Raw genomic sequence first — 26,763 nt, 5'->3', positions numbered from 1 at the left:
TCTGCCTGCCACTCTGCCTATTTGTGCTCTCTTTCTCTCTCAATAATAAATAAACAAATAAATAAATAAAATATAAAATAATAAATAAATAAATAAAATCTTTGAAAATAAAATAAATAAATAAATCTTTAAAAATAAATAAATAAAATCTTTAAAGGAAAAAAAGTCCACTGCCACTCTTATCTTATACTTATAAAAATTACTATCCTGTTCTGAAAGTATCATTAAAATTGCTGATACATCATTAACAACTAGTGTTACTAACTTTATTCATTGTTAAGTCATACCATTCATCCAATGAACTGGCTCTTTAAGTTTAGTAATAGGTCACAGTAACTGACATCAAAATAAGAAAAATGCAGAACATATTTCAATTCTACCCAAACACCTAAAATGTACAAGTTCCATAGTACAAGCCTTCTCCATAAATGCACAACCTACAATTTCTCAGAAATCCCCAAGCAATGTAAAAATTTAAGTGGTTAGACCATGATTGTACTAGAAAAAGCCACAAGCTTTGGTATATGAGTCTGTCTATAAGTTGTTCTCTCATAAGTTGTTCTTTTAAAACTACACGTGTTAGTTTGGGTTCTCTGAGAAACAAATGCTAAAATGGGATTAAATGTGAAAGAGATTTACTGGGGAAACACTTTGAACTATAAAGGAGAAAAGTAGGCAGAGTCTGACACCTGTGATGGGGAGAGAGAGGAAAGGAGGACTGGTGTACAGTCGTAAGAAAGTACTGGGCAGGCTAACGGGGAGTCCTTGAACCAAAGTCATCCATCGGGGAATGGGCCAACACACTCATTCACTGGCTGGGAACAGCCTGGGGGAAGTGGGGCCTCAGCAGGAACGCAGGGGCGGATCCCATGGGGCAGCAGTTGGGGTTCTCAGTCAACCCTGCTTCCCATACAAGGAAATGTGAGTGGTGCATTTCCACTACTGCTACATCATCTTTTGGAGGTCTTCAGGTTTTTTTCGTTTATGTTCGATGGACATAAAGACCATAAATGTTTTCATGCCACCGAATTGTACCTATGTATTTGACGGCTGTCATGAAACACGTTACTATTAACAAAGATTAAGGATTCTCTTAATATAATATTCCAGTTGTTATATATTTTGTATTAGTTTTTGAAGTATCTAAGTTGTCTCTCCTGTATCACAAACCACACACACAGTTGAAACGATACAAAATAATTTGAAGTAAGTACTTCTGGAACGTTAACCTAATAAAAACTTTCACTAATGTGGGCTAACTGAACGACGACTAATTGACAGAATGTTTTTAAAGGAATGTGGTTATTACTCAGCAGCATACACAGTAACTGCCATTAGAAGGACGTATGTTGACTGAGAGAACGAGAACTAATACAAAGACCGAATGACTAGGCCCAATTACCACACCACTTAGTTTGTTTCTGAGGAAAGTTTATATTCTCACATGAATCGCCTACAATCTACAATCTTCTCAAGTAATATTGCACTTTAAGTCATATCACAGCATTATCAGCCCACTGCATTGTCTTCTACAGACCCTGCAAACCCTTTCTTCCTAGGTAATTTAAGTGTAGCCTGGGGGCTGAAGGTTCAGTCTCTGGGACTGAGTAAAGCCAGAGTACAGGATGCCTTAGGCGATTTGTTTCCAAGTCTTCAATCATTCCACAGCTGTAAACTGGATATGACTTTTTCATGACCCAGTTATCCAAAGGCCACAACAGAAGAGCTTTTGAGTCATCAAAACTGACTAAGCTGGCCCATTTCATCCTCTGCTTTGTATCTAAATTTTATTGACCCTCTGTATCTAAATTTTATGTTTAACAAACTAGTATGTATTTCAGCTCAGTCCATTCATGCAAAAAATCACTAATTTTCCAACTAATGATTTTTAATGCTATATTCATATAAAACAATTTCAGTTCAAGTATTCCAAACTTGGTTTCTTAATATTTCCCCACAGAGTCCCCTAGAGACTTGGAAAAATACATTTAAAATTGAAGGACAGCTATACTTACAGCGAGAGCTATGTGCTATGCACTGTACCAAGTGGTTTACGTGTACTTACTCATTTAAATATCTTCCCACTACCCTATGAGGTAGGACTAGTATTAACTCCAATTTATACATGAAGATAACTGAGGTATAGAGAAGTTAAATAACTTTCCCAAGATCACATGGCTAATAAGTAGCAGAGCCAGGATCTGAACCCAAGTAATCTGGTCTGAGTTAGATTTTCTGTTGTTACTATGGCCTTACCAGACTATAATGTATTACTTAACTCACACATAAAAAGTCACTGTTACCTAGCATGTGGCAATAAAAATCATTAAAACTTGTTTTATTTACATTTGCATTTTGTAAGCAGCTGATAAAACTGAAATGTGATGAAATGAGTTTGCAGCTCTAACTATCATTTATATATTCCAATTTACTTAAAGTAACATTAATGTACTAATACAGAACTATTTCCCCTTTCTTACTTTTTTTTTTTAATTACCCTTCCTTACTTTATAGCAGCATATTTTCTTTCAAGGCATTATTTATGTTTTTAAACACATCATAGAAACTAAATGATTTAAAGGATATACAGAAAGCAAACAAGTGGAAATAAATTCGGATCTACATATTCAGAAAAAGATAGTGAAGTTAGTAATATATGTGTCTTAAAAATCAATACAGCGTCCTTTTCGTTCCCAATCTCCGTATCGGGTAGGTTCTGGGCCTCTGGGTCCACCTTTTTCTTTGGTAACAGGATTAATATCATCTGGGAATTCTAAAGAAAGACAGAAGATGCAAAAACAGTAGTCAACAGAGATGAGAAAGTCATTCTGGCCAATTTTGAAGACAGGATTACAGGAGATACCACTGACTAGGTTATTGCTATGCAGTCTTTTGAATGAACTGTAAACTTTTTCCCAAGTTTGAGAAATCACTTCAGGATACAATTGTCATATTCAACAGAGCTTATCACCTACATTAATTACTTAGAATTCTTGGAATGTTCTCAGGCCCCAATGTGGGGAGTTAGCTGCATATATGCTGATGGATTGTAAGAGAAGGAAAGGAATGCAGGGAATATAGAGTACAAATCCATAACGTTTGAAAGGTCTTGAAACAAGATTCTTTTGGCTCAGTGCCTTAGTTTTCTTATCAGTAAAATGGGTACAACAATTGTACCTGATTTAGCCTGTAAAGGATTTAGCTCAGTGCTGGGTACATAAGAATGCTCAATTAATTTTAGCTATGAGAACTCTTGTGTTTCTTCATAGGGTTTTGGCTTCAGCAAGTAGTTGGCTGATACTGCCGTTTATGGATATAACAGATATTACTATTAATACTGTGTGTTCATAATAGGACCATCCATCTTGAGTCAGGCCTACTTTTGAGCACTTTATTCACAGTAACTCATTTTGTCCTCATAATAGTCCTACGGGACAGGAACAATTACGGTCTCCATTTTACAGATGAGGAAAATGAGGCACAAAGAGGTTCAGAAAGGTTCTCCTGGTCACATCTCTACTACTGTGGTAAAACAGAATTTGAATGCAGACATTCTGGTTGCAGTCTTGTTCTCAGCCCATAAACTACTGCTCTGTATATGGGAAGAACGGAAGAGGAATCAGCTATTAGAAAACCCCAATTCTTAAGCTGTTGTCTCCTTAGAAAGCTAAATGAACATCGCCAAAATCATGTAGTCCTGCTCTAGGAAAAAGAAAATAGAAAATTTACCTTGAAAACTTTCAAATACTTATCTATTTTTAAAATTCCTTCTCCACTATGAATAATCTCTTCCCCACCTATCACTCTGTTTTCTAAAACACTCCATCCTTGGACTTCCTCTGAAAGCCTCTAAGGGAAGCTCTTCTGTCTCCCATATCTCCAGGGCTCGCTGAATGCCTTAGTCAGCTTGGGCTGCCATAACAAACTGCCACAGACTGACCGGCTTCAACAATAGAAATTAACTTTCTTATACTCTGGAGGCTACGAGTCTGAGATCAGGATGCCAGCATGGCTGGGTTCTGGTGAAGACTATCTTCCTGGCTTGCAGATGGCTTTATGTCCTCTCAAGGCATAAGAGAAAGACAGCGAGCTCTCCAGTGTCTTTTAGTATGAGAGCACAAATTCCATCATGAGGCCCCAGTCTCATGACCTCATTTAAACCCAATTATTTCTCAAAGGCCCCATCTCCAAATACCACCACTTTGGGGGTTAGGGCTTTGAAATGGAGTTCAGGGAGACACAATTCAGTCCACAGCACGAGGGAAGAAAATGTCAAGACATTCCTGTGGCTCACTGCTACTTCCAGCTTCTTATCTCCCACCAAACCTCTATAGCTTTTCCTCTTTTGAATTCTACACCATTCACTTGTCCAACACTTTGCTCCAATCTGGTAATAAAGACTTTTTATTTTCTTGGATAGGATCAACACTTGGTTCACAGCTTCACGTCTCCCCATTATCCTTCCTATCAATACTCGTATCAGGAACCTCACATACTGGGAACACAGAGGTCCTTGTCCTCTTTCCTAGTGATTCTCATGTCCACTTACGTTATCTGCATTGATTTCATTATCTCCTGAATATGTTCTCTCTCCAAGTCCCACAGCCTTGAGTTTTCTTCTTTCCGACCACAACCTTCTATGGAGGCTTTTCACCTCATGTTTCTTTAACCTAATTTTCACCCTCATAATAACCTGCAGTTTTCTGAAACTTTTTTTTTTAAAAGATTTTATTTATTTATTTGACAGACAGAGATCACAAGCAGGCAGAGAGGCAGGCAGAGAGAGAGGAGGAAGCAGGCTCCCTGCTGAGCAGAAAGCTCGATGCGGGGCTCGATCCCAGGACCCTGGGATCATGACCTGAGCCGAAGGCAGAGGCTTTAACCCACTAAGCCACTCAGGTGCCCCTTCTGAAACTTTTTACTCTTGCTAGTACCACCCTGAGTCATGCTGAGTCACATTCTAGACTAATACAAGCGTTTTCTAACTCATCTGTTTTCTGACTCTCATGATGTCAGCCTAATCTGCAAAGAAGGATGAATTAATTTTTATAAAATAGAATCCCTCCTCCACATCACATTAAGTGAAATAAGCCAGACACAAAAGACTATGTATTATATGATTTCATTTATATAAAATACTAGGAAAGGCAAAATTACAGTGACAGAGAACAGATTCACTGTTGCCAGAGGGAGGGGGAAATGAGACTAATTATAAAGAGGCACTGGGGCCCCTTGTGGGATGGAATACTTTGTGTTGGTTACATGACGATAAACACTGTTAAAATTCACCAACGTGTTTACTTAAAGTGGGTGAATTTTATTATACACAGATTATACTTTAGTAAAGCTGATTAAAATAATCTCCATTCAAAAACATTCAGAGCTTTCCTCACTGTCCACTGCATAAAGCCCATATGCTATAACCTGGTACTTCAGGCCCTCTCAGTTTGAGCCGTATCTACCTCTCTAGCTTTAGATTTTATTAATCCACTATGTACACTCTATGCTGCAGCCAGAAGGCCCACTGGCTGTGTCTCACAGGTACCATGCTCCCTAGCCTCTTTCTCTCTGACCACACCTTTCTTTCTTGAAACATGTTCCTACCACTCCTTAACTACTTATGATTTTATTGTGCCTTTATATCCCAGCTCAAATGTTATCTCTTTTCTCTACTTTTTTTCTGAACTTCTTTGCACATCTCTTAAGCTGGTTATCACACAACATCCTGTTCACAGTTATTTTTGTATCTCATTTTCCTTATTCACCTTTGCATCAAACAGTGTACTCAGCTGCAAACAATCTTCCTTTATTATCTTAATAATGAAGACTACTCTCTGCAAAGGGACAACCTATATAATTTTCTTAGAACAACATATATACCAGAAGCAGGGAGACAAGCCTAGAAGGAAGGAAACAGGAAGAGGACAGACCAACAGAACCACAGATGCTTGAATTTTGGCTTTTTTGGTAGGACAGATAAGAGGAGAGGAGTTTGACAAATGTTAAGAAGGTGGTACCAACAGACTAGGAGCCAGGACACAGGAGGAAGCAGGAGTGAAGAACTATCTGCAGATTTCTGAATCTCTGCTTCTGGTAGGTAGAAGGTAGAAGAGCTTAAAAAAGAGTTCAGGAAGAAATGGAATAGGAGGAGAAACTGGACAAAGCATAATCAAAACCAAGACAGGAGATTTCCAGAAGCAGTGGTTAACAATGCCGAAGCTTGCGGGCAGTTCCTATAAAATGGGGATTGAAAAGCATTTGCTGGGTTTGGTGATATTTACTAGACCAGCTTAGAAGAGATGGTATGTTCAACATACATTTCAGCAACTCAAAAGTTACAATGAATACCTAGCATTGTGTCAAACAGATGATTATCTTTTGAAATGTATTTTTTCCGGGGTGACTGAGTGGCTCAGTGGGTTAAATTCTCTGCCTTCGGCTCAGATCATGATCCCAGGGTCCGGGGATTGAGCCCTGCATCGGGTTCTCTGCTCAGCAGGGAGCCTGCTTCCTCCTCTCTCTCTGCCTACCTCTCTGCCTACCTGTGAGCTCTGTCTGTCAAATAAATAAATAAATAAAATCTTAAAAAAAAAAGCATTTTTCTTTTTTATTGTATTAAATGTATACAATAATTATCATTTTAACCATTTGCAAGTATACAATTCAGTGGCATTAACTACATTCTCAATGGTCTGCATCATCCTCAATGTAAACTCTGTACCCATTAAGCAAAAACCTTTCCTCTTCCCCCACCCCCAGACTTTGATAACCACTATTGTATCTTGTTTCTATAAATTTGCCTACCCTAGGTACCTAATTTGAGTGGAATCATATATTTGTCCTCTGTCTAGCTTATTTTACATAACCATAATGTTTTCAAGGTCCATCCATACTGTAGGAATCAAAATGCCATTCCTTTTTCGGACTGAATAGTATTCCACATACTACATTTTGTTCATCCATTTATCTGTGGATGGACATCTGAGCTGTTTCTTTTGGCTACCATGAATGAAGCTGCTAGGAACACAGGTATACAGATACCTGCTCAAGTCCCTGCTTTCCATTGTTTTGGATATATACCTAGAATTGTTGTGGTCTATAGCTGACTTTTTCTGAGAATTGCCAAACTGTTTCCCATAGTAGTTGCATCACTTTATGTTCCCGCCAGAAACACAGGGCTTCCAATTTCTTCACATTGTTGCCATCACTTGTTTTCTGATTTTTCTTAAATTGTAGCCATCTTAGTTGGTGTGAAGTGGTATCTCATCCTGTGATGTAGAGAATGTGATGTTGAGCATGATGTTGAGCACATTTTCAAGTGCATGTTAGTCATCTGTATATCTTATTTGGAGAAATGTATTCAAGTCATTTGTCCATTTTTGAATTGAGTTGTTTTTGTGGAGTTGTAGGAGTTTTCTACTTATTCTCAGTATTTTTGTCAAGATACATGCTCTACAAATATTTTCCACAATTCCATAGGTTAACTTTTCACTTTCTTGATAATATCCTTTGATATTATCTTTTGATATAAAATTTATTAATTTTAATAACATCCAATTTATATACTTTTGTGTTTGCTGTCTGTGCTTTTGGTGTCATGACCATGAAACTGCTTTCAAAATTAGTATCATGATTTTCCCCCAATGTTTTCATCTAAGAATTTTATAGTTTTATCTCTTAATTTAAGGGTTTTAACATATTTAATTTTTAAACATGGTATGAGGTAAGGGTCCAATTTCATACTTTTGCATGTGGATTTCAGGTGTTCCCAGCACCACGTATAGAAAAGACTGTCTTTTCCCCACTGAATGATCTTGGTAACCTTCTCAAAAGCTAATTGAGCATACATGTGAGGGTTTACTTCTGGGATTGCTACTTTTGTTTATGATGTTTTAATGAAAAATTTCCTCTTAGATTTTTGTGCTTGGCTAAAACTATGAAAGAAAATTTTACCTTAGATTAAGCTTCTTAAAAGTCTCCATCATTTTGGCTGATTGACCTAGTTTTCAGACTGGGCTTAGTAAAGTGCTATAAACGGAAATATTTAACTGAATGAACAAAAAGAAAAGTTTTTATGTTTTGAAGAGGTCCAGATAAAAAGTCCCTGTATCCTTTGTTGATATCTTCTTGCCTAGGATGCTTCACTACATAGATGGGTTAACTCTCAGGAGACAAGCAGAGCAGCCCATCTCCCAAAATTTCAAACTGGTATGTTTACGTTTATGCTATTTAAAACGTTATTTTTTGACTAGGTAATACTTGCACATGTTTTACGATTCAAAGATAGCAAAGAGTACAGAATGCAAATAAGTAGCACTTTAAAAAACAGAGCTTTAAGACATGAGTCAGATTTTGTATATATTAAATGCGAAACAATATTTATTCTATCACCACACCACCCTCAAAAAAGCTCTTCTTTCTCCAAACTTCCCCTTCTCTTTCTCCAACCACATGGCTATGGTGAGAATAACCACCTTCATCTGTGACCCTCCCCACTGGCCACTCTGATTTAGCTCTAGACACTTCATCCAAGCTTGGCCAACGAACTCTCTTCTTAAGAAATCTGGAATTAGGGGTGTCTAGGTGGCTCAGCTGGTTGAGCAACCAGCTCTTGGTTTTGGCTCAGGTTGAGATCTCAGGGTCCTGGGATCTAGCCCTGTCTCAGGCTCTGCGCTCAGCAGGAAGCCTGTTCAAGATTCACTTCCTCTCCCTCCCCTACCCCCACCCCACTCTCAGGCTTTGCTCTCAAATAAATAAATAAGTAAATCTTTAAAAAAAAAAAAAAAGAATTTTGGAATTATAAAATAACAATTGTTAACTTTGGTCTAGTTGTTCTATTGACCTGAGTAACAGCTAGGAGTAGTTCCTTTGCCCATTGGACTTAGAAGGGAGTCTGATGACAGAAAATGATGTAGAGAAGTGACCAGGGACAAGAGGAGGGAGAATATCCTGCTTTCCATACAGTGTTTAGTCCCAAGGTTCATCTTTCTTCAAAGCCTAGCAGCATCACTGCCTTGGGGTATTCCATCTGTGTACCTTGTAGTCCAGCGACAACCTGTACTACCTTTTGTTTGAGTCTGCTCAGGTGGTTATCAAGTTATTTGCACTGAAACAGGTCTCAAGTCATATACTTCGTAATGTGAATAATGGGCTATTATAAATAAAACAGTCAATCACTGTGAGCGGCTTGGAAATTATTTTTAAAAAAGATTAATTTATTTATATATTTCTTATGGGGGAGGAGGAGCACAGGCAGGGGGAGGAGCAGGCAGAGGGAGAAGTAGGCTCCCTGCTGAGCAGGGATCCCAGTGCGGGGCTTGATCCCAGGACCCTGGGATCATGACCTGAGCTAAAGGCGGATGCTTAACCAACTGAGCCACCCATGCATCCCCTGGAAATTATTCTTTTAAACCTACACTTTCTTTTAAACTATTTTTTTAAACTATTCTTTTAAACCTAGTGATGGTGAATATGGTAATTTATTCATTGTGAAATAAGCCTTCTTATGTTAATAAAGAATTATAAACAACATATTTCATCCTATTTTCCTCAATAACTAAAATACCTTCTATGACACTTCAAAAATTACGAGATGCTTTACCATACAGTCATACCTCATCTTACTGTGCTTCACAGATAGCGTGGTTTTTTTTGTTTTTTGGTTTTTTTTTTTTACAAATTGTGCAGGCAAAGGAAAAGTTCTTGAAACAAATGAAAAGTGCTACTTCAGTGAATACAAGTGATAAGAAAGGCAACAGCCTTATTGCTGATATGGAGAAAGAAGACATCTCCGTAACATCAAAGTGCGCAGGGTGACAAGCACATGCTGATGGAGAAGCTGCAGCATGTTCTCCAGAAGATCTAGCTGAGATAAGAAATGAGGGTGGCTACACTGAACAACGGATTTTTAGTGTAGACAAAATAGCCTTCTACAGGAAAATGATGACTTCTAGGACTTTCATAGCTAGAGAGGAGAAGTCAGTGCCTGGCTTCGAAGCTTCAAAGAACAGGCTAACTCTCCTATTAGGGGCTAATGCAGCTGGTGACTTTAAGTTGAAGCCAGTGTTCATTTGCCATTCCCTAAATCGTGGGACACTTAAGAATTACCCTAAATCTACTCTGCCTGTGCTCCGTAAGTAGAGCAACAAAGCCTGGATGACAGCACATCTGCCCGCAACATGGTTTACTTAGTATTTTAAGCCCACTGATGAGACCTATGGCTCAGAAAAAAAGATTCCTTTCAAAATATGACTGCTCATTGATGGTGTACCTCGTCCCCCAAGAGCTCTGATGGAGATGTTCGGTGAGATTAATGTTGTTTTCATGCCTGCTTAACACAGCATCCATTCTGCAGCCCGTGGATCAAGGAGTCATTCTACTTTCAAGTCTTATTATTTAAGGAATACATTTTATAAGGCTGCAGCTGCCATAGGTAATGGTTCCTCTGATGGGTTCAAAGTAAATTGAAAACCTTCTGGAAAGGAGGCACCATTTTGATGCCGTGAAGAACATGCGTGATCATGGGAAGAGGTCAAAATATGACCATTAAAAGGGGTTTGGGGGACGCCTGGGTGGCGCAGTTGGTTAAACGACTGCCTCTGGCTCAGGGCGTGATCCTGGAGTCCCGGGATCGAGTCCCACATCAGGCTCCCAGCTCCATGGGGAGTCTGCTTCTCCCTCTGACCTTCTCCTCGCTCATGCTCTCTCTCACTGTCTCTCTCTCTCAAATAAATAAAATAAAATCTTAAAAAAAAAAAAAAATAAAAATAAAAAGGGTTTGGAAGAAGTTGATTCCAACCCACATGAATGCCTTTGAGGAGAGGAGCTCAGGACTTTTGTGGAGGAAGTGACTGCAGATGTGGTGGAAAGAGCAAGAGAACTAGAAACAGAAGTGGAGCTTGAAGATGGGACCAAATTGCTGCAATCTCTTGATCAAACTTGAACAGAGGAGTTGCTTCTTTTTTTTTTTTTTTTTTTTAAAGATTTTATTTATTTATTTATTTGAGAGAGAGAGACAGTGAGAGAGAGCATGAGCGAGGAGAAGGTCAGAGAGCGAAGCAGACTCCCCATGGAGCTGGGAGCCCGATGTGGGACTCGATCCCGGGACTCCAGGATCACGCCCTGAGCCGAAGGCAGTCGTCCAACCAACTGCGCCACCCAGGCGTCCCGAGGAGTTGCTTCTTATGGACAAGTGAAGAGAGTGGTTTTGTGAGATGGACTCTACTCCTGGTGAAGATGCTGGGAAGACTGTTCAGATGACAATAAACGGTACAGAGTATCACACAAACTTAGCTGACAAAGAAGTGGCAAGGTTTGAGATGACTGACCCCAATTTTGAAAGAAGTTCTACTGTGGGTAAAATGCTACCAAACAGCATCTCATGGAACAGAGGAATCTTCCGTGAAAGGAATAAATCAATGTGCCAAACTTCACTATTGACTTGTTTTAGGAAATTGTTATAGCAAGTACCACCCTAGTCATTGGTAGCCATTAACGCTGCGGCAAGTCCCTCCACCAGAAAAACATTATGACTCACTGAAAGCGCGGATGATAGTATTATTTAGCAATAAAGGGTTTTTAAATTAAATTTTATATACATATATATATATATACACACACACACATACATACATATGTATTTTAGACACAGTGCTATTGCACACTTTACAGTCTGCAGTACAGTGTAAACATAACTTTAATACATACTGGGAAGCCAAAAACGTTATCTGACTTGCTTTACCACCACATTTGCTTTATTGCAGTGATCTGGAACCAAACATGTACTATCTGTGAGGTACGCCCATACTCACTTGTCAGTGGTTCTTTCTCTAAATTAGAATCTTCTGGTGCATCAAAACGACCTTCTGGTAACTTTGGCTTCTTAAGAGATTGTTTGATAGGTTTGGATTTTTCTCCTTGAGAACTCATTTTCCTCACAGAATGACATGAGAGGGGTGATCCTGGAGAGTGGAGACAGTGAAAAATTAGAAGCTGTTCTTTTATTCTACTTTAAAAAGTTAACATTTTGTTTATTTGTTTTTTATTAATTTGTTTTATTTGTTTATTTATTTGTTTTGTTTGTACAAAAGGACATAAAGTGAAAATTCTTTCCTCTATCTTCTAGACAGCTATTTATTTCCCTTTCTCAGAGGCAACCAATATTATCGGTTTAAAAAGAAGAACTTTAAAATGAATTAACCATTATCAAAATTGTAAAAACTTATATATATGAAATACTGATTCCTGTGTGAAGCACAGGAGTTTCTAAATAACAGAAATAAGATATGAAGCATTACTAAGTATACAAAGTTTTAATGACAATATTTACTATTTAAATTACAAGAGACTGTATTTAGTATTCTTATATTTGAATCCTAATCATGATTCTCTTTTCCTGCCAATTAAACATTTAAAAATGTACTAGGCATTTACAGCATAAAAATGAGATCACTTTCTCCCTCGGTCATATGGAGAAAGCTAAACTTTCTAAACTGCTATGAAAGTTATCCAACCCTTGTTAATATCATGTTCAGTAAGTACAAAACCATCCTGAAAAATGACTTCAGGGTTGGGTTTTGAACTTCCTAAAGGAATGGCTTCAGAGGCCGACAGAGTTGGGGACCAGTTCCAGTTACACCCCTGTGGTAAGCAGAATAATGGCTTTCAAAGATGATTGGAATCTCACACTCAGAAACTATAAAGAGGTGAGGTTCCATGGTAAAGAATTTAGGTAGCAGTCTGAATTGAGGCTGCTAATCATATGATCTTAGACTAGAGCAACTACCCTGGACTATCTGTGTGGGTCCACGTAGTCACAAGAATCCTTATAAGGGGAAGAGGCAATTGGAATAGAGAACCAGAAGGATGGCAGCATAAGACACTGCCGGCTTTGAAGATAGAGGAAAGGAACTTCAGCAGCCTTGAGAAGTTGGAAAGGGAAGAAAGAGATTGTCCCCCTAGATCATTCAGAAGAACACAGTCTGAACACTTTGATTTCAGTCCAGAGACTTCTCACCCACTTCAGACTTCTCACCTCCCAACTAGGTTTGTGACAACTGGTTATAGCAGCAGCAGGAAACTAATGCAGTTTTAGTTGTTTGACCTTTGGTCAAGTGACTTACCCGTCCTACATCTGTTTCCTCCCTTCTAAATTAAAGGTAACAGTACATATCTCATGAGTTACTAAATAATTAAACAAGACAATTCATGCAAAGCTTTTACCGTCGTGACAAATTTTATCTAATATTATCATTACAGTATTATCTGGAAGCTCCCGGTAGCATTACAAATAATGAGAATTTTCTTTTATTATATGTATTTTATTCATATTATAGCTATCATGACATCACCTTACCATCTGCTTTAAAAAATTATATATAGGGGTTCCTGGCTAGCTCAGTCAGTCATGACTATTGATCTTGGGGTTGTGAGTTCAAGCCCCATGCTGGGTGCACGAATTACTTAAAAACAATTATATATATACAAACAGCCATACATACACACACAAATATATATATATGCATATAAATATTTGTACATATATATCTTTCTCTCTTTTTATATGTACATACCCTCCACAGCCAACTTGGAATTTATGTAAGACTTGTTTGTAAGAGTACATAAAGTTAACATTACATACAAACTGTATTAACAATTTTGAAATAGTGGCTGTTCATTTGCATATCTACTGCATATAGCTCAGGGAGTAGCAAAATTATTGTTTGAGTGACCAGTTAGAATACAAATAATCATTTTCCCACAGATCCAAGAGCCCACAAAACACAAGGATTAAAAAAATACACAACTGAATATTTTAATAAAGCTATGACAACAATCTGCAGAATTAATACAGTTTTCTCCCAACTACATGGTCACTTATATAAAATACTACATATTTGTGACATTAATTGGCTGAGAAAAACTGTGGATCAACAAAAATTTCTATGCACTTAAAATAAAAACATTTATTTATTTAAAATTTTTACTTACTTATTTAGAGTACAGACCATTTTGCCTTCAAACTCCCACTCCATTATCTAAGGACATACTGAATTTTTTCTTATGTCCTCATAGTAATATTTAAACATATATGAAAAGGCTAAAGAGGTAAACCTGCAACAATATCTTATAAGGCAGCATATACTTTTATTTAAGAAGTGGAAAATATAGAAATATGAGCTTCTGATTATATTAATATATTTCATACAACAAGCTGATCTTGGCTTGTTGTATTTCATACAACAAGCTGATCTTGTGACTATTTAAAAAATACTATATTGAAGATTTTGGGGAATATAAACCATGCTCAATTGAAAGATATTTCCAGTCCAAATCACAGGATTTTTGTTAGTCACTTCTTATCTGAAATATAGGATTCTTTAGAATGTGACATCAATATAACCCAATTTAGGAAGTTTAGCCAACTTCCACAATAGAAACTTCTGTTCATTCTCTAATGTCCAACTATGTATCCATCAACAAATCCATGACAAATTTATAAAGTATAAAAGACTGTTTCTAAGTCATCATAATTCAGTAATAATTAATATAGATATATGGAAAGTATTTTAATAGTTACAAATTAGATTCTAAATGTGGACACATTTTTCATCTATTCTGGCTAATGACTAGATTCTGCATCTGGTTAGGAAGCAAGTCTGTCTTCCTGTACATCAAATAACTCACTTTGAAGCCTAAAAATCAGCCAAGTATTTATTTAACTACCAGTAACCACCTGCTACTGTGCACTCAGACTCGACTCAATACAATAAATTAGCACTTTCTGTTTTAGGCTTGGTTGTTTTGCAAATCAAAAAAAATCTCTTAATTCAATGCTTGAAATGATATTCAGTGTAAAAATTAATCTTGGTATGTTCCAAATCTGTAGAAATTCCTAAGCATTTGCACAAAATTATAAAAAATGGCACAAAATAGTCTTGACTACCAATTATAATGCAGACATAATCTGAAGCTAAAAATTTTGCCTCTGAAATGATACAGATGTACTAAATGTAACTAATACAAGTAATAAACATGCGTTAGATGCCTCCTATATGTCAGGCTCTGTACTAGGGTCTGAAAACATGACACCTCCTTAAACCTCACAATAATCCAATGGGGCAGGTCTAACGGTCTTTAATTTATAGTAATTGTGATCAATTTGAACAAAATTATTTTCTGAAAACGTGACATCAGGTAGATGTGGTGGAAGCTGCCTACTGTCTCAAGTAGCTTCTTTTCCCTTCTTCCATTCAGTTCTAATATTCCCACTCCCATCTCATTCGGTATTAAGCTAAGCACCGGGCCTCTTGCTTAGAGAAGACATTTCCTGGCATTCCTGCAGCCAAGCAGCCACATATCCAAGTGGTGACCAATGGGTTGTGACTGGAAGTGATGCGTGCAAATTCTGGGTTGCCCCACTTCTGCAAAAAGCTGATTGCCCTGGATGTCTTTCCCACTTCTTTGGGTTATAATACAGACATGGCAGTGACCCAGCTTCAACCATGCAGATGCAGACAAAACCCAGGGCAAGGGGATACATAAAATATTTAATGACTTGTATGATATAGACAGTGCCCATTCAGAACCTATGTCCAACCATTCAGAACATAGGTTGTAAATAACAAGTAAAATTCAACTACTGTACATGGGGCTGATCAGAAGCACTGGCCTACAGACGGTGTAGCAACAAGATGGAAAGAACAATGATCCCCGAATTACCTGTCAAAGCAGAGTTGTCCTGCCTGTCCCATCAGCAGAACTGTTATAGCAGCTTGGCCCTTTCCTTCAGTAATACCATGGACAAGTAAAAAAAAAAAAACCAGAACCTGGCAAACTAAGGGCACTAGAATCACACATGGGTTCCAATGCCAGCCATCCCACTTTTAGCAATGTGACTGACCCTAAGATGGTTCCTGAACCTCACTGAGTCTGTATCCTCCCCAGAACCGGAATATTTCTACTTGTCCTGCAGCCTCGCTCAGAGAAAGGGAGTAAGGTGTATGTCTCCATTGAGACTAACTGTAGGACACAGAAGTCAATGTGCAAAAGGGTTTTTGGTTAAGAAGCGGAATATGAGAGTACTGTGGGAAAAGAGAGAGGAGTAGCAAAGGAGAAGTTTGAGAACTAGTCTGTAGGTCTGGTCTTGAGTACTTCTTCTTCTTCTTTTTTTTTTTTTTTTGTGAAGATTTTTTATTTATTTATTTGACAGAGAGAGAAAGAGAGAGAGATCACAAGTAGGCAGAGAGGCAGGGAAAGAGAGGGGGAAGCAGGCTCACCGCTGAGCAGAGAGCCTGATGCGGGGCTCAATCCCAGCACCCTGAGATCATGACCTGAGCCAAAGGCAGAGGCTTAACCCACTGAGCCACCCAGGCGCCCCTGGTCTTGAGTACTTCTGAAGGAACTTTATCTTAGAAAAAAAGGTTACAAGGAAAAGCTAAAAGACCAATTTTCTCAAAGGACTCTGAGACCATAGTGGCCTAAACAGAATTATTTTTATAGACAGGTTAACAGTGTAACAGACTGGGGAGGAGGAGAATTCCTCTCATTTCTTTATCGTACAAGATAAGACAGGGGACACTGTGCTCTTTGGTACCCACACGCTTTAGAGCTTTGGAATCAAGTCCATGCACAGCCACCGGGCAGGGGTGAAGGCAGTAAGGCACATATAAGTAGCTTGAAGGGCGGACAGCGAGAGAAAAGGGTCTATTGGATCATAAGGAATAGCAAAGACGTGAAGGGGAGGCCCCAGCGCCACTCCTATGGATTCTGCCTATCAAATAGCAGGTACTAAGCAACAGTAATTACAGCGGACCCTTGCACAACACAGGTCTGAACTGTACAAGTCCACTTATACGTGGATTTTTCACAGCAGAGTACTATAAATGTATTTTCTTTTCCTTATGACTTTTTAAAATAACATTTATTTTCTCTATCCGTTACTGTAAGAATACAACATATAATACACAAAATATGTGTTAATCAATTGTTCATGTTATCACAAGGCTTCCACTCAATAGTAAGCTATCAGTAGTTAAGTTCTGGGGTAGTCAAAAGTTATACGTGAATTTTTTATGGTGCAGGGGATCAGCCACTAACCCCTACAGTGCGCAAAAGTTAGCTGTATGTTAATATCTGTATTACATTGTGGCCTTTAGCATGCTTCTGACTACCTCAACTGCATGGGCAATAGCTGACAAACTTAAAGCAAAAATCATCCTTTGAGAAACAAGGAAATCACCACCATAAAGCCCATGTCATCTTCTTCGAGGGGTGGTTTGGCCTTATCCAAAGACTATTTAAGGGACACCAGGGTGGCTGAAGTCGTTAAGCATTTCACTTCAGCTCAGGTTATCAGGATCCTGTGATTGAGCCCCACATCGGGCTCCCTGCTCAGCAAGGAGCCTGCTTTTCCCTCTCCCCCTGCACCCCTGCTTGTGTTCCCTCTCTTACTGTCTCTCTCTGTGTCTCAAATAAATAAACAAAATCTTGGGGTGCCTGGGTGGCTCAGTGGGTTAAGGCCTCTGCCTTCGGCTCGGGTCATGATCTCAGGGTCCTGGATCGAGCCCCACATCGGGCTCTCTGCTCAGTGGGGAGCCTGCTTCCTCCTCTCTCTCTGCCTGCCTGCCTACTTGTGATCTCTGTCTGTCAAATAAATAAATAAAATCTTAAAAAATATAAAATAAAATCTTCAAATAAAAAGGTCTCTTTAGAACTCTTTACAAGCACATTACAAACAAGAAGATGACCTTCTGAAAGAATAATAAGCAAAGGAAAAAAGACTGATTGAAAACAAAAGACAAACAACAAGCAAGCTTTCACAACTTCTGTTTCTGGCAATCTGATAAAGTAGAGATGCCTAAAAACCTATCGCTATAAGACACTTAAAAAGGTTGAAAAAACACACAAATATTTCTTAATCAAAGATCCTTTAAGAAAGTATAAAACGATAAACCAACAAAGCTATTCAGTGAGGTCACCAAACACTTAAACCACTACCTATCCTGTATCTTTCCCACCTACAGCTGGGGCCCAGAGCTCCCAGAACAGCAGGGAGAGGAGTCTTCTGGGCCTGAACCGAACAAAAGCCTGCTAGAGGCCAGGACCCCGGGAGGCTCAGCACTCAGAAGAGAAATTGAGCCTGAAGATTTTGATGTGCATATAAAATACTTGGAGGATCTTGTTAAAATGCAGACTCTGAGCAGGTCTGAGTGAGGTCTCAGATTCTGCATTTTAACAATCTCCTGGTGATGTTCATGCTGCTGGTCAAAAGAGCAAGGAACTAGAAGCAAACTTCCAGCTAATGAAGACAACAGTCAAGGAGGGAAGAGAGTATCCATCTCAACCTTGATTCCAAGCAGAAATGAAAAAAAAGAAACCCTTACAAAAATTTTGAAACTACTGGCTGACCACACTATGTTTATGCCTGATTACACACTATCAGCATGGTCCAAAAATGCCCAAGGGGAGCATCTTATATAAAGTGGATCCAAGTCAAGGTGAAGTGCTCCAGACACATGGGAAGAGGAGAAGCAAATCTTCTGTGGAGAAATACCCTCTCAACTCATGTCTCATGGAGTCTCAAGAGAGAATACCAGTAAAATTTGAGGAAACAAGCCATCACAAGCAAGAGTTAGTGAAATCAACCAATAGGACTAGACCATAAAGATGTGACATACTGACATCACTGAAATCAGAATATAACTATTTAATGTGTTCAAGGGGAAAAAAGGCCAAAAGGGAGAAATAAGTAAGAGACTAAGAAAGGCCAACTTAAAACACAAAGAAATTTAGGAATGTAACAGTTTAAATTTAAAGCTCAATAAAAGGGCTAAATAGAACAGATAAAGTTGAGAAGAGAATCTGTGATCCAGAATTAAGTTCTGAAGAAGTTATGCAGGAAAAAGCATAGAGACAAAGATGAAACTAACCAAAGAGAAGTTCAAACTTTTAGAGGATAAAATGAGAAGGTCTAACAAATGTTTGTTTAATCATAATTCCACAAGGAGATAGTGAAAATACCATGAGAGGTACAACAACAGGCATCTTCAGACACACGAAGCACAAAGATGCCAAATTAAAGGGGAAAAAAGTACATCTGGACACAATGTAAAATGAACAACCCCAACAAGGAAGCCAGATCAAAAGAAGATCTAAGAAGCAGCCAGATAAAAGATTACTAATGAAGGAAAAAACTGGACAGGTAACTTCTCCATAGCCATAATAGAAGCCAGAAGATAGAGCTATGAGAAAATGATACACCCACTGAAACTACCTTTCAAAAGTACAAAGTGAAAGAAACCAGATTTTCAGATCAAAAATAAGATCTATATCAAAAGAACATGAAGAACCTTTACCACAAAAGACAGTCATGAATGGGACTTCTAAGCAATGTACTTTAAGAAAATGATCCCAGGGGTGCCTGTTGTGGCTCGGTGGGTTAAAGCCTCTGCTTTTGGCTCAGGTCATGATCCCAGGGTCTTGGGATCAAGCCCCGAGTTGGACTCTCTGCTCAGCGGGGAGCTGGCTTCCTCCTCTCTCTCTCTCTCTTCCTGCCTCTCTGCCTACTTGTGATCTCTGTCAAATAAATAAATAAATAAATAAATAAAAAGAAAACGATCCCAAAAGTAAAGTGAGATAAGAACAAAGAGATAAAAAGGAGATAAGAACAGAGAGAAAATGAAAGTTTTATTTATTGATTATATAAAACCATAATAACGGTGATGTCATATTATCAATACCACAATACCATCCCAACATATACACGAGAACACACACATATACACACCTAAAAGGCTGAACAACAAAGATAGGGGGTGAGTGAATTCAAAGCATTTTTACACTTTGCACTGTTTAGGAGAAGGTGTTCACTTCAGATTTCCTTAAGTATGCATTTAGATTTCATGGGTAACCAATAAAAGATAATGTATATCTTCCAAACCAGCAGAGAAAAAAAAAATGGAAGAAAATATTTAATTTAAACCAAGTGTGACAAATAGAAGGTGTAAAAATGTTAGAAACAAAGCCAATTATATCAATAATTATGACTTATAAATGATCTGAACTCTCCAGTTAAATAGGTATAGACTGTCAGATTCCAAAAAACAAAATAAAACAAACAAAATCCAGCCACATGTTGTTCATGTAAGAAGCTCCATTAATTACCATGCATGTTTCTTAAAAAAAAAACAACAACAAACACACATAAAAGCAAAAGATCAATATTAGGAACTGAAGATTTGAGTCCCCTTCACCACCCTCATTTATATACTGAAATTCTAACCCCTAATGTGGTGGTATTAGAAGGAGGGGCTCCTTTGAAGTAATTAGGTGATGAGGGTGGAGCCCTCATGAACAAGATTAGTGCCCTTTTAAGAAGAAATATGAGAGCCTTCTGTGGCTTTCTGCTCTCTGGCACATGAGGAGACAATGAGAGGACAGCTGTCTGCAAACCAGGAAGCAGGCTCTCACCAGAGACCAGATGTGTGGCACCTTGATCTCAGGCTTCCCAGCCTCCAGAATTGTTTGGTGTTAAAGCACCCAGTCAATGGTAATTTGCTATTATAGCCCAAACCAAGCCATGAGGTGCACCATTTCCACATTTTTAGTTTTGTTTTAAAGACAGACACACATAAAATGGAAAGAAAATAACCACAGAGAAGAAAATGATAACATAAGTAAAAGAGTTAGAAGTGAGAGAATCAACAAAAGCAAGAGTTGGTTCCCTTAAAAGATTAAAACTGCTGTGAAGTCTTTGATTAGGCTAATAAGAAAAAAACAAAAGAAGGCGAGATAAAGAATATGAAGAGAAGAGACTACCTAATTATATACGAGAGCAAACATTTTTCAAAAAAGGGAACTTTATGCTTATGCCTATATAATGAAAGCGTAAAAAATGAACAACTTTCTAGAAAAACTTAACTCATCAAAGCTGACTGAATGCAATAACATTAAAGAAATTAAACCAGTGATTTAAAATATTCCATCAGTGCACAGATAGTTTTATACTTGAGTTATACCAAACCCTCTAAGAATGAGTAATTTTTTTAAACAAAAAAACAAGGAAGAGAAAAGGGTGGTAAGACTCTTGAATTCACTGTATGAGGCTAGAATAACTTAAGCTTCAAAACCAGAAAACGGAACTGCAAAAGAAGAAAATTACAGGCCAATTTCTTCTTCTTCTTCTTCTTTTATTTTTTTAAAAGATTTTATTTATTTATTTGACAGCACAGAGAGACAGAGGGGAGCAGCAGGCACAGGGAAAAGCAGGCTCCCTGGTGGTCAGGGAGCCTGATGTGAGGTTCGATCCCAGGACCCTGGTCATCCCAGGGTCTGAGCCAGAGGCAGATGCTTAACTGACTGAACCACCCAGGTGCCCCAACAGGCCAATTTCTAAACAAAATATTAGCATACCAAATCCAACATCATATTAAAAATATAATCATCATGATCAATTACAGTATCTTCTAGGAATGCTAGAGTATTTAACATTAGAAAAATCTACAATTCACCAACTCACCAGATTTAAAGGAGAAAAATGATATAATCACCCCAAGAAGAGGAAGAAAAATGAATTCAGTAAATTTCAAGATTTATTCAGTCTTAAAAACCAGACAAATACATAAAAAACTATAAAAACCCTTTGGACACAGCATAGGACTTCATTAACTTGATAAAGGCACATCTACAGCTAATATGACATTTGAAATATGAATGCATTCCCTTTACAATTACAAACAAGATATCATCACTTCTAGATAACATGTTATTAGAAATCTGAACAAGACAGAAAAACAAGAGAAAAGAAAAAGATATAAATGTTAGAAAGTGAGAAACTGGATTTTTAATACTTGCCCTTAATATGACTGCCTACATAGCAAATACCCTCCCCACCTAGCTACAATAAATTATTTAAATTAATAACCTAATTTAGCTGGGTTATACGATACAAAAGCAATAAATAAGTAAATTATGTTTCTATACATAAGCAGCAATCACAAAATGACAATTCAAAAAAATACTGAGCAGTGTTAGTCAAATCGCAGGGACTTTTTTTTTTTTTTTTAAGAATTTGCTATGGAAAGCAGATACCTAAGAATTGCCAAGGCACTTCTGAAAAACAAAATGGGAGGCTTTGCCCTATTACATAATCAGGATTTATTACAAAGTTGGAACCCCTGGGTGGCTCAGTCAGTTAAGTGTCTGCTTTCAGCTCAGGTCAGGATCCCAGGACTCTGGCATCAAGTCCAGCACTGGGCTCCTTGCTCAGAGGAGAGCCTGCTTCTCCTTCCTTGTGCAGCTCTCCCTGCTTGTGCTTGCTCTCTCTCTGACAAATAAAATCTTTAGAAAAAAAAGATTTATTTCAAAGGTATGGTTATTAAGACAGGTGATTTCAGCACAGGAATAGACAAATAGATCTATGGAACTGAAAATGGAGCCAAGAAATAAACCCAAGCCTATATGTTTATGAGAACTTGATTGAAGAGAGTTGGCATTATATCAGGGAAGAAAAGGCCCAATATATGGACCTGGGACAACAGATTACTGACATGGAAAATAAGTGAAACTGATTCCCTGCCTCACATCATACACAAAAATCAGTCCTGACAGAATAAAGGCTTATATATAAAAAGCAAAACTACAGACCTTTGCAAAGAAAATACAGAGTAACTGACCTTAGGGTAGGAAAGGCTTTTTTAGACAAGATCACAAAGCATTGACAATAAACAAAAGGATCAAGACATGATTACAGGGTGCCTGGGTGGCTCAGTGGGTTAAGCCGCTGCCTTCGGCTCAGGTCATGATCTCAGGGTCCTGGGATCGAGTCCCGCATTGGGCTCTCTGCTCAGCAGGGAGCCTGCTTCCCTCTCTCTCTCTCTGCCTGCCTCTCCGTCTACTTGTGATTTCTCTCTGTCAAATAAATAAATAAAATCTTAAAAAAAAAAAGACATGATTACAATTATGATTACGTGTTCTTCAAAAGACACCTTTCTTAAAAAAAAAAAGACACCTTTCTTCTGAAGCTGTGTGATTATACATGCAGATCTGTTATTTTATTCTGCTGCTATTATATATGATTAAAAAAAAAATCCATGATGGTGTAACAAAAACAGCCCCCAAACTGGGCTATTTGCCACTTACACAACTCAAAAAGGTTTAGTATTGAGTATTAGTAAAGTACAGAATATTAGTAAAGAACATTAGTAAAGAATATTAGTAAAGAATATAAATAAGAAAGACAAAAATCCATTAAGAAAATGAGGAAATTTCACCAAAAAAAAAAAGCTAATAAATATTTGAAAAGATGCTCAACTTCTTTAATTAGAGAAGTTAAAAGAGTTAAGTAATTTAGCTAGGATAGTGGATATAAAATCCCGAAGCAAAAATACCATTTCAACACCCTGTTCAGACAAAAATGAAGTTTTCTGATAATTAGCAAATGTTGACAAGTATGAGGAACAACAAGAACTGATGTTTCTGCTGGTAGGTATGTAATTGCCAGTAGGAATGAAAATGCCTTTACTACTTGGCATCGTATTATAAAATGGAAAAGGCCTATACCATATGTTCCAGGAATTCCACTCCTTGGATTAGAGCATCCATAACAAGAATGTGTAGAGGCAACCCTGGTATTCCCAGAATTACCCAAATGTCCACTGGGAAGAAGAATGGAAAAACTGTATGATACATTCTCGCAACTGCATGATTAACTACAACCTCACACATCAATATAGATGCATCTCAAAATATAGTGTCAGTTGAAAAACGCAAGCAAAATAAATACAAATGGTAAGAAGTCATTTCTATGAAGACCAAAACCATATCAAGAAACAACTCCAATGGGAAGAAGCACACAGGAGCTGCTTGGTAAGAGAAATATTCTGTTTCTTAAATTTGGAAAATGAGTTCATAAATGTAAGTTCTGCTTTATAACTTACACGTGTTACATACATTTTTGGTATCAAACACTTCATTCTTGTTAACAAGTGAGAAAGGGACGGTGAATGAACACAAAATTTACAGTCACTATTTTAGAGTTTGGATAAAGTGGGACTTTCACTTTATTATTCACTCCTGGACCATTTATAATGTTTACAATTTACAAGTAATACGTTTGGGGAGAAATGATTACAAACAACAAACTGTATAGAAATCTGGGGCCCATTACTAGGAGAGACAGTAGTTTTGTTTCCAACTTACACAATTTCTCCAGGATATCCTCAATTAGAACTAAGTTTAGCATACTCTGTGGGTTACGTTTAAAATACTGAGAAAGCTTTCCAACAAAAATGGGTTTAAAACGGTTCGTTTTTACTGAAAACATGCATACTTTCTTTGTATTAACAATTCTTGACTTTATCTCATTTTTATTATACTAATCTGCTACTTTGGCCCACCTCTGCACTTTTCCAATTTTTTAATACTGCAAACTGCCACAAATCCTTTTTGATGTAAATTAAATAAGTAAATGATGGGTCTCGTTCCCCAAGGGCCGTCTTTTCCGTTTTATTTCACGAGCACCGAAGAGCAGTGCGCGCTGAGGGCTCCCAAGTAAACAACCCCGAAGGTTTTGCTGCCCTTCCTGACCAGTGACCGGAAGGAAGCGGGTGCCCAGGCTGGAAGCGCTTGGGTGCGGTGATCTAGCCCTAGCCCCACCCCTGAGATCCGGGATGGAGAAGGGACCCGACCAGGACCAAGACGTGGGTGGCCGAGCCGAAAAAAGAGCAGCTCTGTAGCCCGCGGCGCCTTCAGAAGCCCGGGACACACGCGACTTCCCTGAGGGAGGACTTTCTCGCGGCACCTGGGCCTCGTGACCCCGCCCGCGACTTCGGCCCCGGGGCCGGGCGTCTTACTTGCCGCTCTCGACGCGGTGGCCGGAACGCCGCCGAGCAACCGAGCCAGCCTCGATACAGACATGGTGCCAAATCCCGCAGCGTCCCCGTGGGTCCAGCAAGGAGGCGGGGAGCCAGCAGAGCCGACCGAAGTCCACCCCGCAGGAGGGGCGGAGCTCTCGGGAGGTGGGGCCTGCTTGTGATTGGGCGGGGCCTGCGTCTTGATGGGATGGGCCCTGCGTGAGGCCGGGCCGGGGCGGGGCTTCCGGAGCTCACCCTCGGAATCCGCGCTCGCGTCCGGCGCGGTCTGTAGGAAAGGTTCGTGGAGAGCGTCCGCTTTCTCGCGAAGAGCGACTCAAACCACCCTGACCTCTGTGTTGACTAAAACCCCAAATCATGGCCGAGGTTGGACGAGGGAATATAATTCGGTGTATTCCTCTTAATCTGAGGCAGAGGTCTCTTGAAAGATCTCTTTTATAGTACACAAAGGTGAAGCACCTTTTACTCTTTTGCTCCTTCCTTTTACTGTTCTTTTATTTCTTTAATATCTAGTCGTTCAGCGAACTCCTAATTCGTCAGTTCTGACTCATTGACCAGATGACCTGAAAGATGACAGTTTTGAGTGAAGAGCAGAGCAAGAAAAGGCTTGCCATCTGGTCCAGGCTGCAGTGGGAGGAGCTCTGCCAGTTGGCCCATAAATTCCAACAGTTCCTATGACGCTTGGAGCATATGTGGCAGATCAAGGTGCTTTATGTAACTTGTGGAAATCCTTACGGAATCACAGTGCAGAGCCCTAGATTTTTATTTTTATTTTTACTTTTTTTTTTTTTTTTAAATTTTTCAGAAAAGTTCTTGGCTAGCTGTTGGGCCTGGTAATGTCTAAGAAGGTGAAATCAGGTAGGTATGCAATCGGAGTTTCTCATCATAAACTGGGAGTTACCTGATCCTCCTAGAGAAGGAGTCCCCTTTACTAAAAGTAGTATATACTGGGGCGCCTCGGTGGCTTAGTCGTTAATTGTCTGCCCTCAGGTCAGATCATGATCCCAGGGTCCTAGGATGGAGCCCCATTCCCTGCTCCACGGGTAGCCTGCTTCTCCCTGTCCCACTCCCCCTGCTTGTGTTCCCTCTATTGCTGTGTCTGTCAAATAAATAAAATCTTAAAAAAAATAAAAGTATTATATACAGGGCCAGAACCAAAACCCAAGCAATTTCCATTAGCAGTTAGCTCCCACAAATATTTTTGACCCTTAGTTCATATCTAAAGTTTAATGATGAGTTCCTTGTGACCAGTTCACTGAGGAAAAACATTCAAAGCCAGATTATGAATGGCTCTGCTAAATATACTAACTCAGCTATCAAGGGACTGCCTTGGCATTTAGAGTCCCATTTAACAGAGGCCCTCAAGGAACAGCAGAGAGAGAGAGATCTTCTCAGAGGCTAAAACTTTATCCTTTATACTTTGTCTGGAAAGGGATGTGGCTTGAGATAAAGATCTACATGATTTCATCGGCACTGGTTTAGTGAAGTTTTGATCAAGGACTGGGACTGTAAAGGTTTTAAATAGTTCTTTGGAATAGGACCTCTCAAAATCACCCCAAAACATGAGAATATTTGGATCTCATTACTCAAGAAAAAAAAAAAGGCTCCCATTTCAGAAGGGCTCTTTTTTTTTTGTATTTTATTTTTTTAATAAACTTTTTTATTAACATATATTGTGTTATTTGCCCCAGGGGTACAGGTCTGTTAATCCTCAGGCTCACACACCTCACAGCACTCATCACATACCCTTCCCAATGTCCATAATCCAACCACCCTCTCCATACCCCCTCTACCCCCGGCAGCCCTCAGTTTGTTTTGTGAGATTAATTAAGAGTCTCTTTTGGTTTGTCTCCCTACTGATCCCATCTTGTTTCATTTTTTTCAGAAGGGCTCT

The 26,763-nt window shown here is 38.7% G+C and overlaps 1 protein-coding gene across 1 annotated transcript; it reads right to left on the bottom strand.

The window, feature by feature from the left end:
* Positions 1-252: 252 nt before the first annotated feature.
* SDHAF4 (succinate dehydrogenase complex assembly factor 4) lies at positions 253-24,998 on the bottom strand. Its single transcript, XM_044253998.1, has 3 exons — positions 24,852-24,998; positions 11,811-11,960; positions 253-2,773 (listed from the first exon to the last, which is right to left on the bottom strand). The coding sequence occupies exons 1-3, from the start codon at positions 24,913-24,915 to the stop codon at positions 2,664-2,666; spliced, it is 324 nt and encodes a 107-aa protein (XP_044109933.1). The 5' UTR covers positions 24,916-24,998; the 3' UTR covers positions 253-2,663.
* Positions 24,999-26,763: the final 1,765 nt, after the last annotated feature.

The sequence above is a fragment of the Neovison vison genome, chromosome 1 (assembly GCF_020171115.1).
Source record: "Neovison vison isolate M4711 chromosome 1, ASM_NN_V1, whole genome shotgun sequence".
In the NCBI taxonomy this organism is placed as follows: domain Eukaryota; kingdom Metazoa; phylum Chordata; class Mammalia; order Carnivora; family Mustelidae; genus Neogale; species Neogale vison.
Note: the sequence above shows the minus strand (reverse complement) of the source record. Positions and strands in the feature narration are given on the sequence as shown.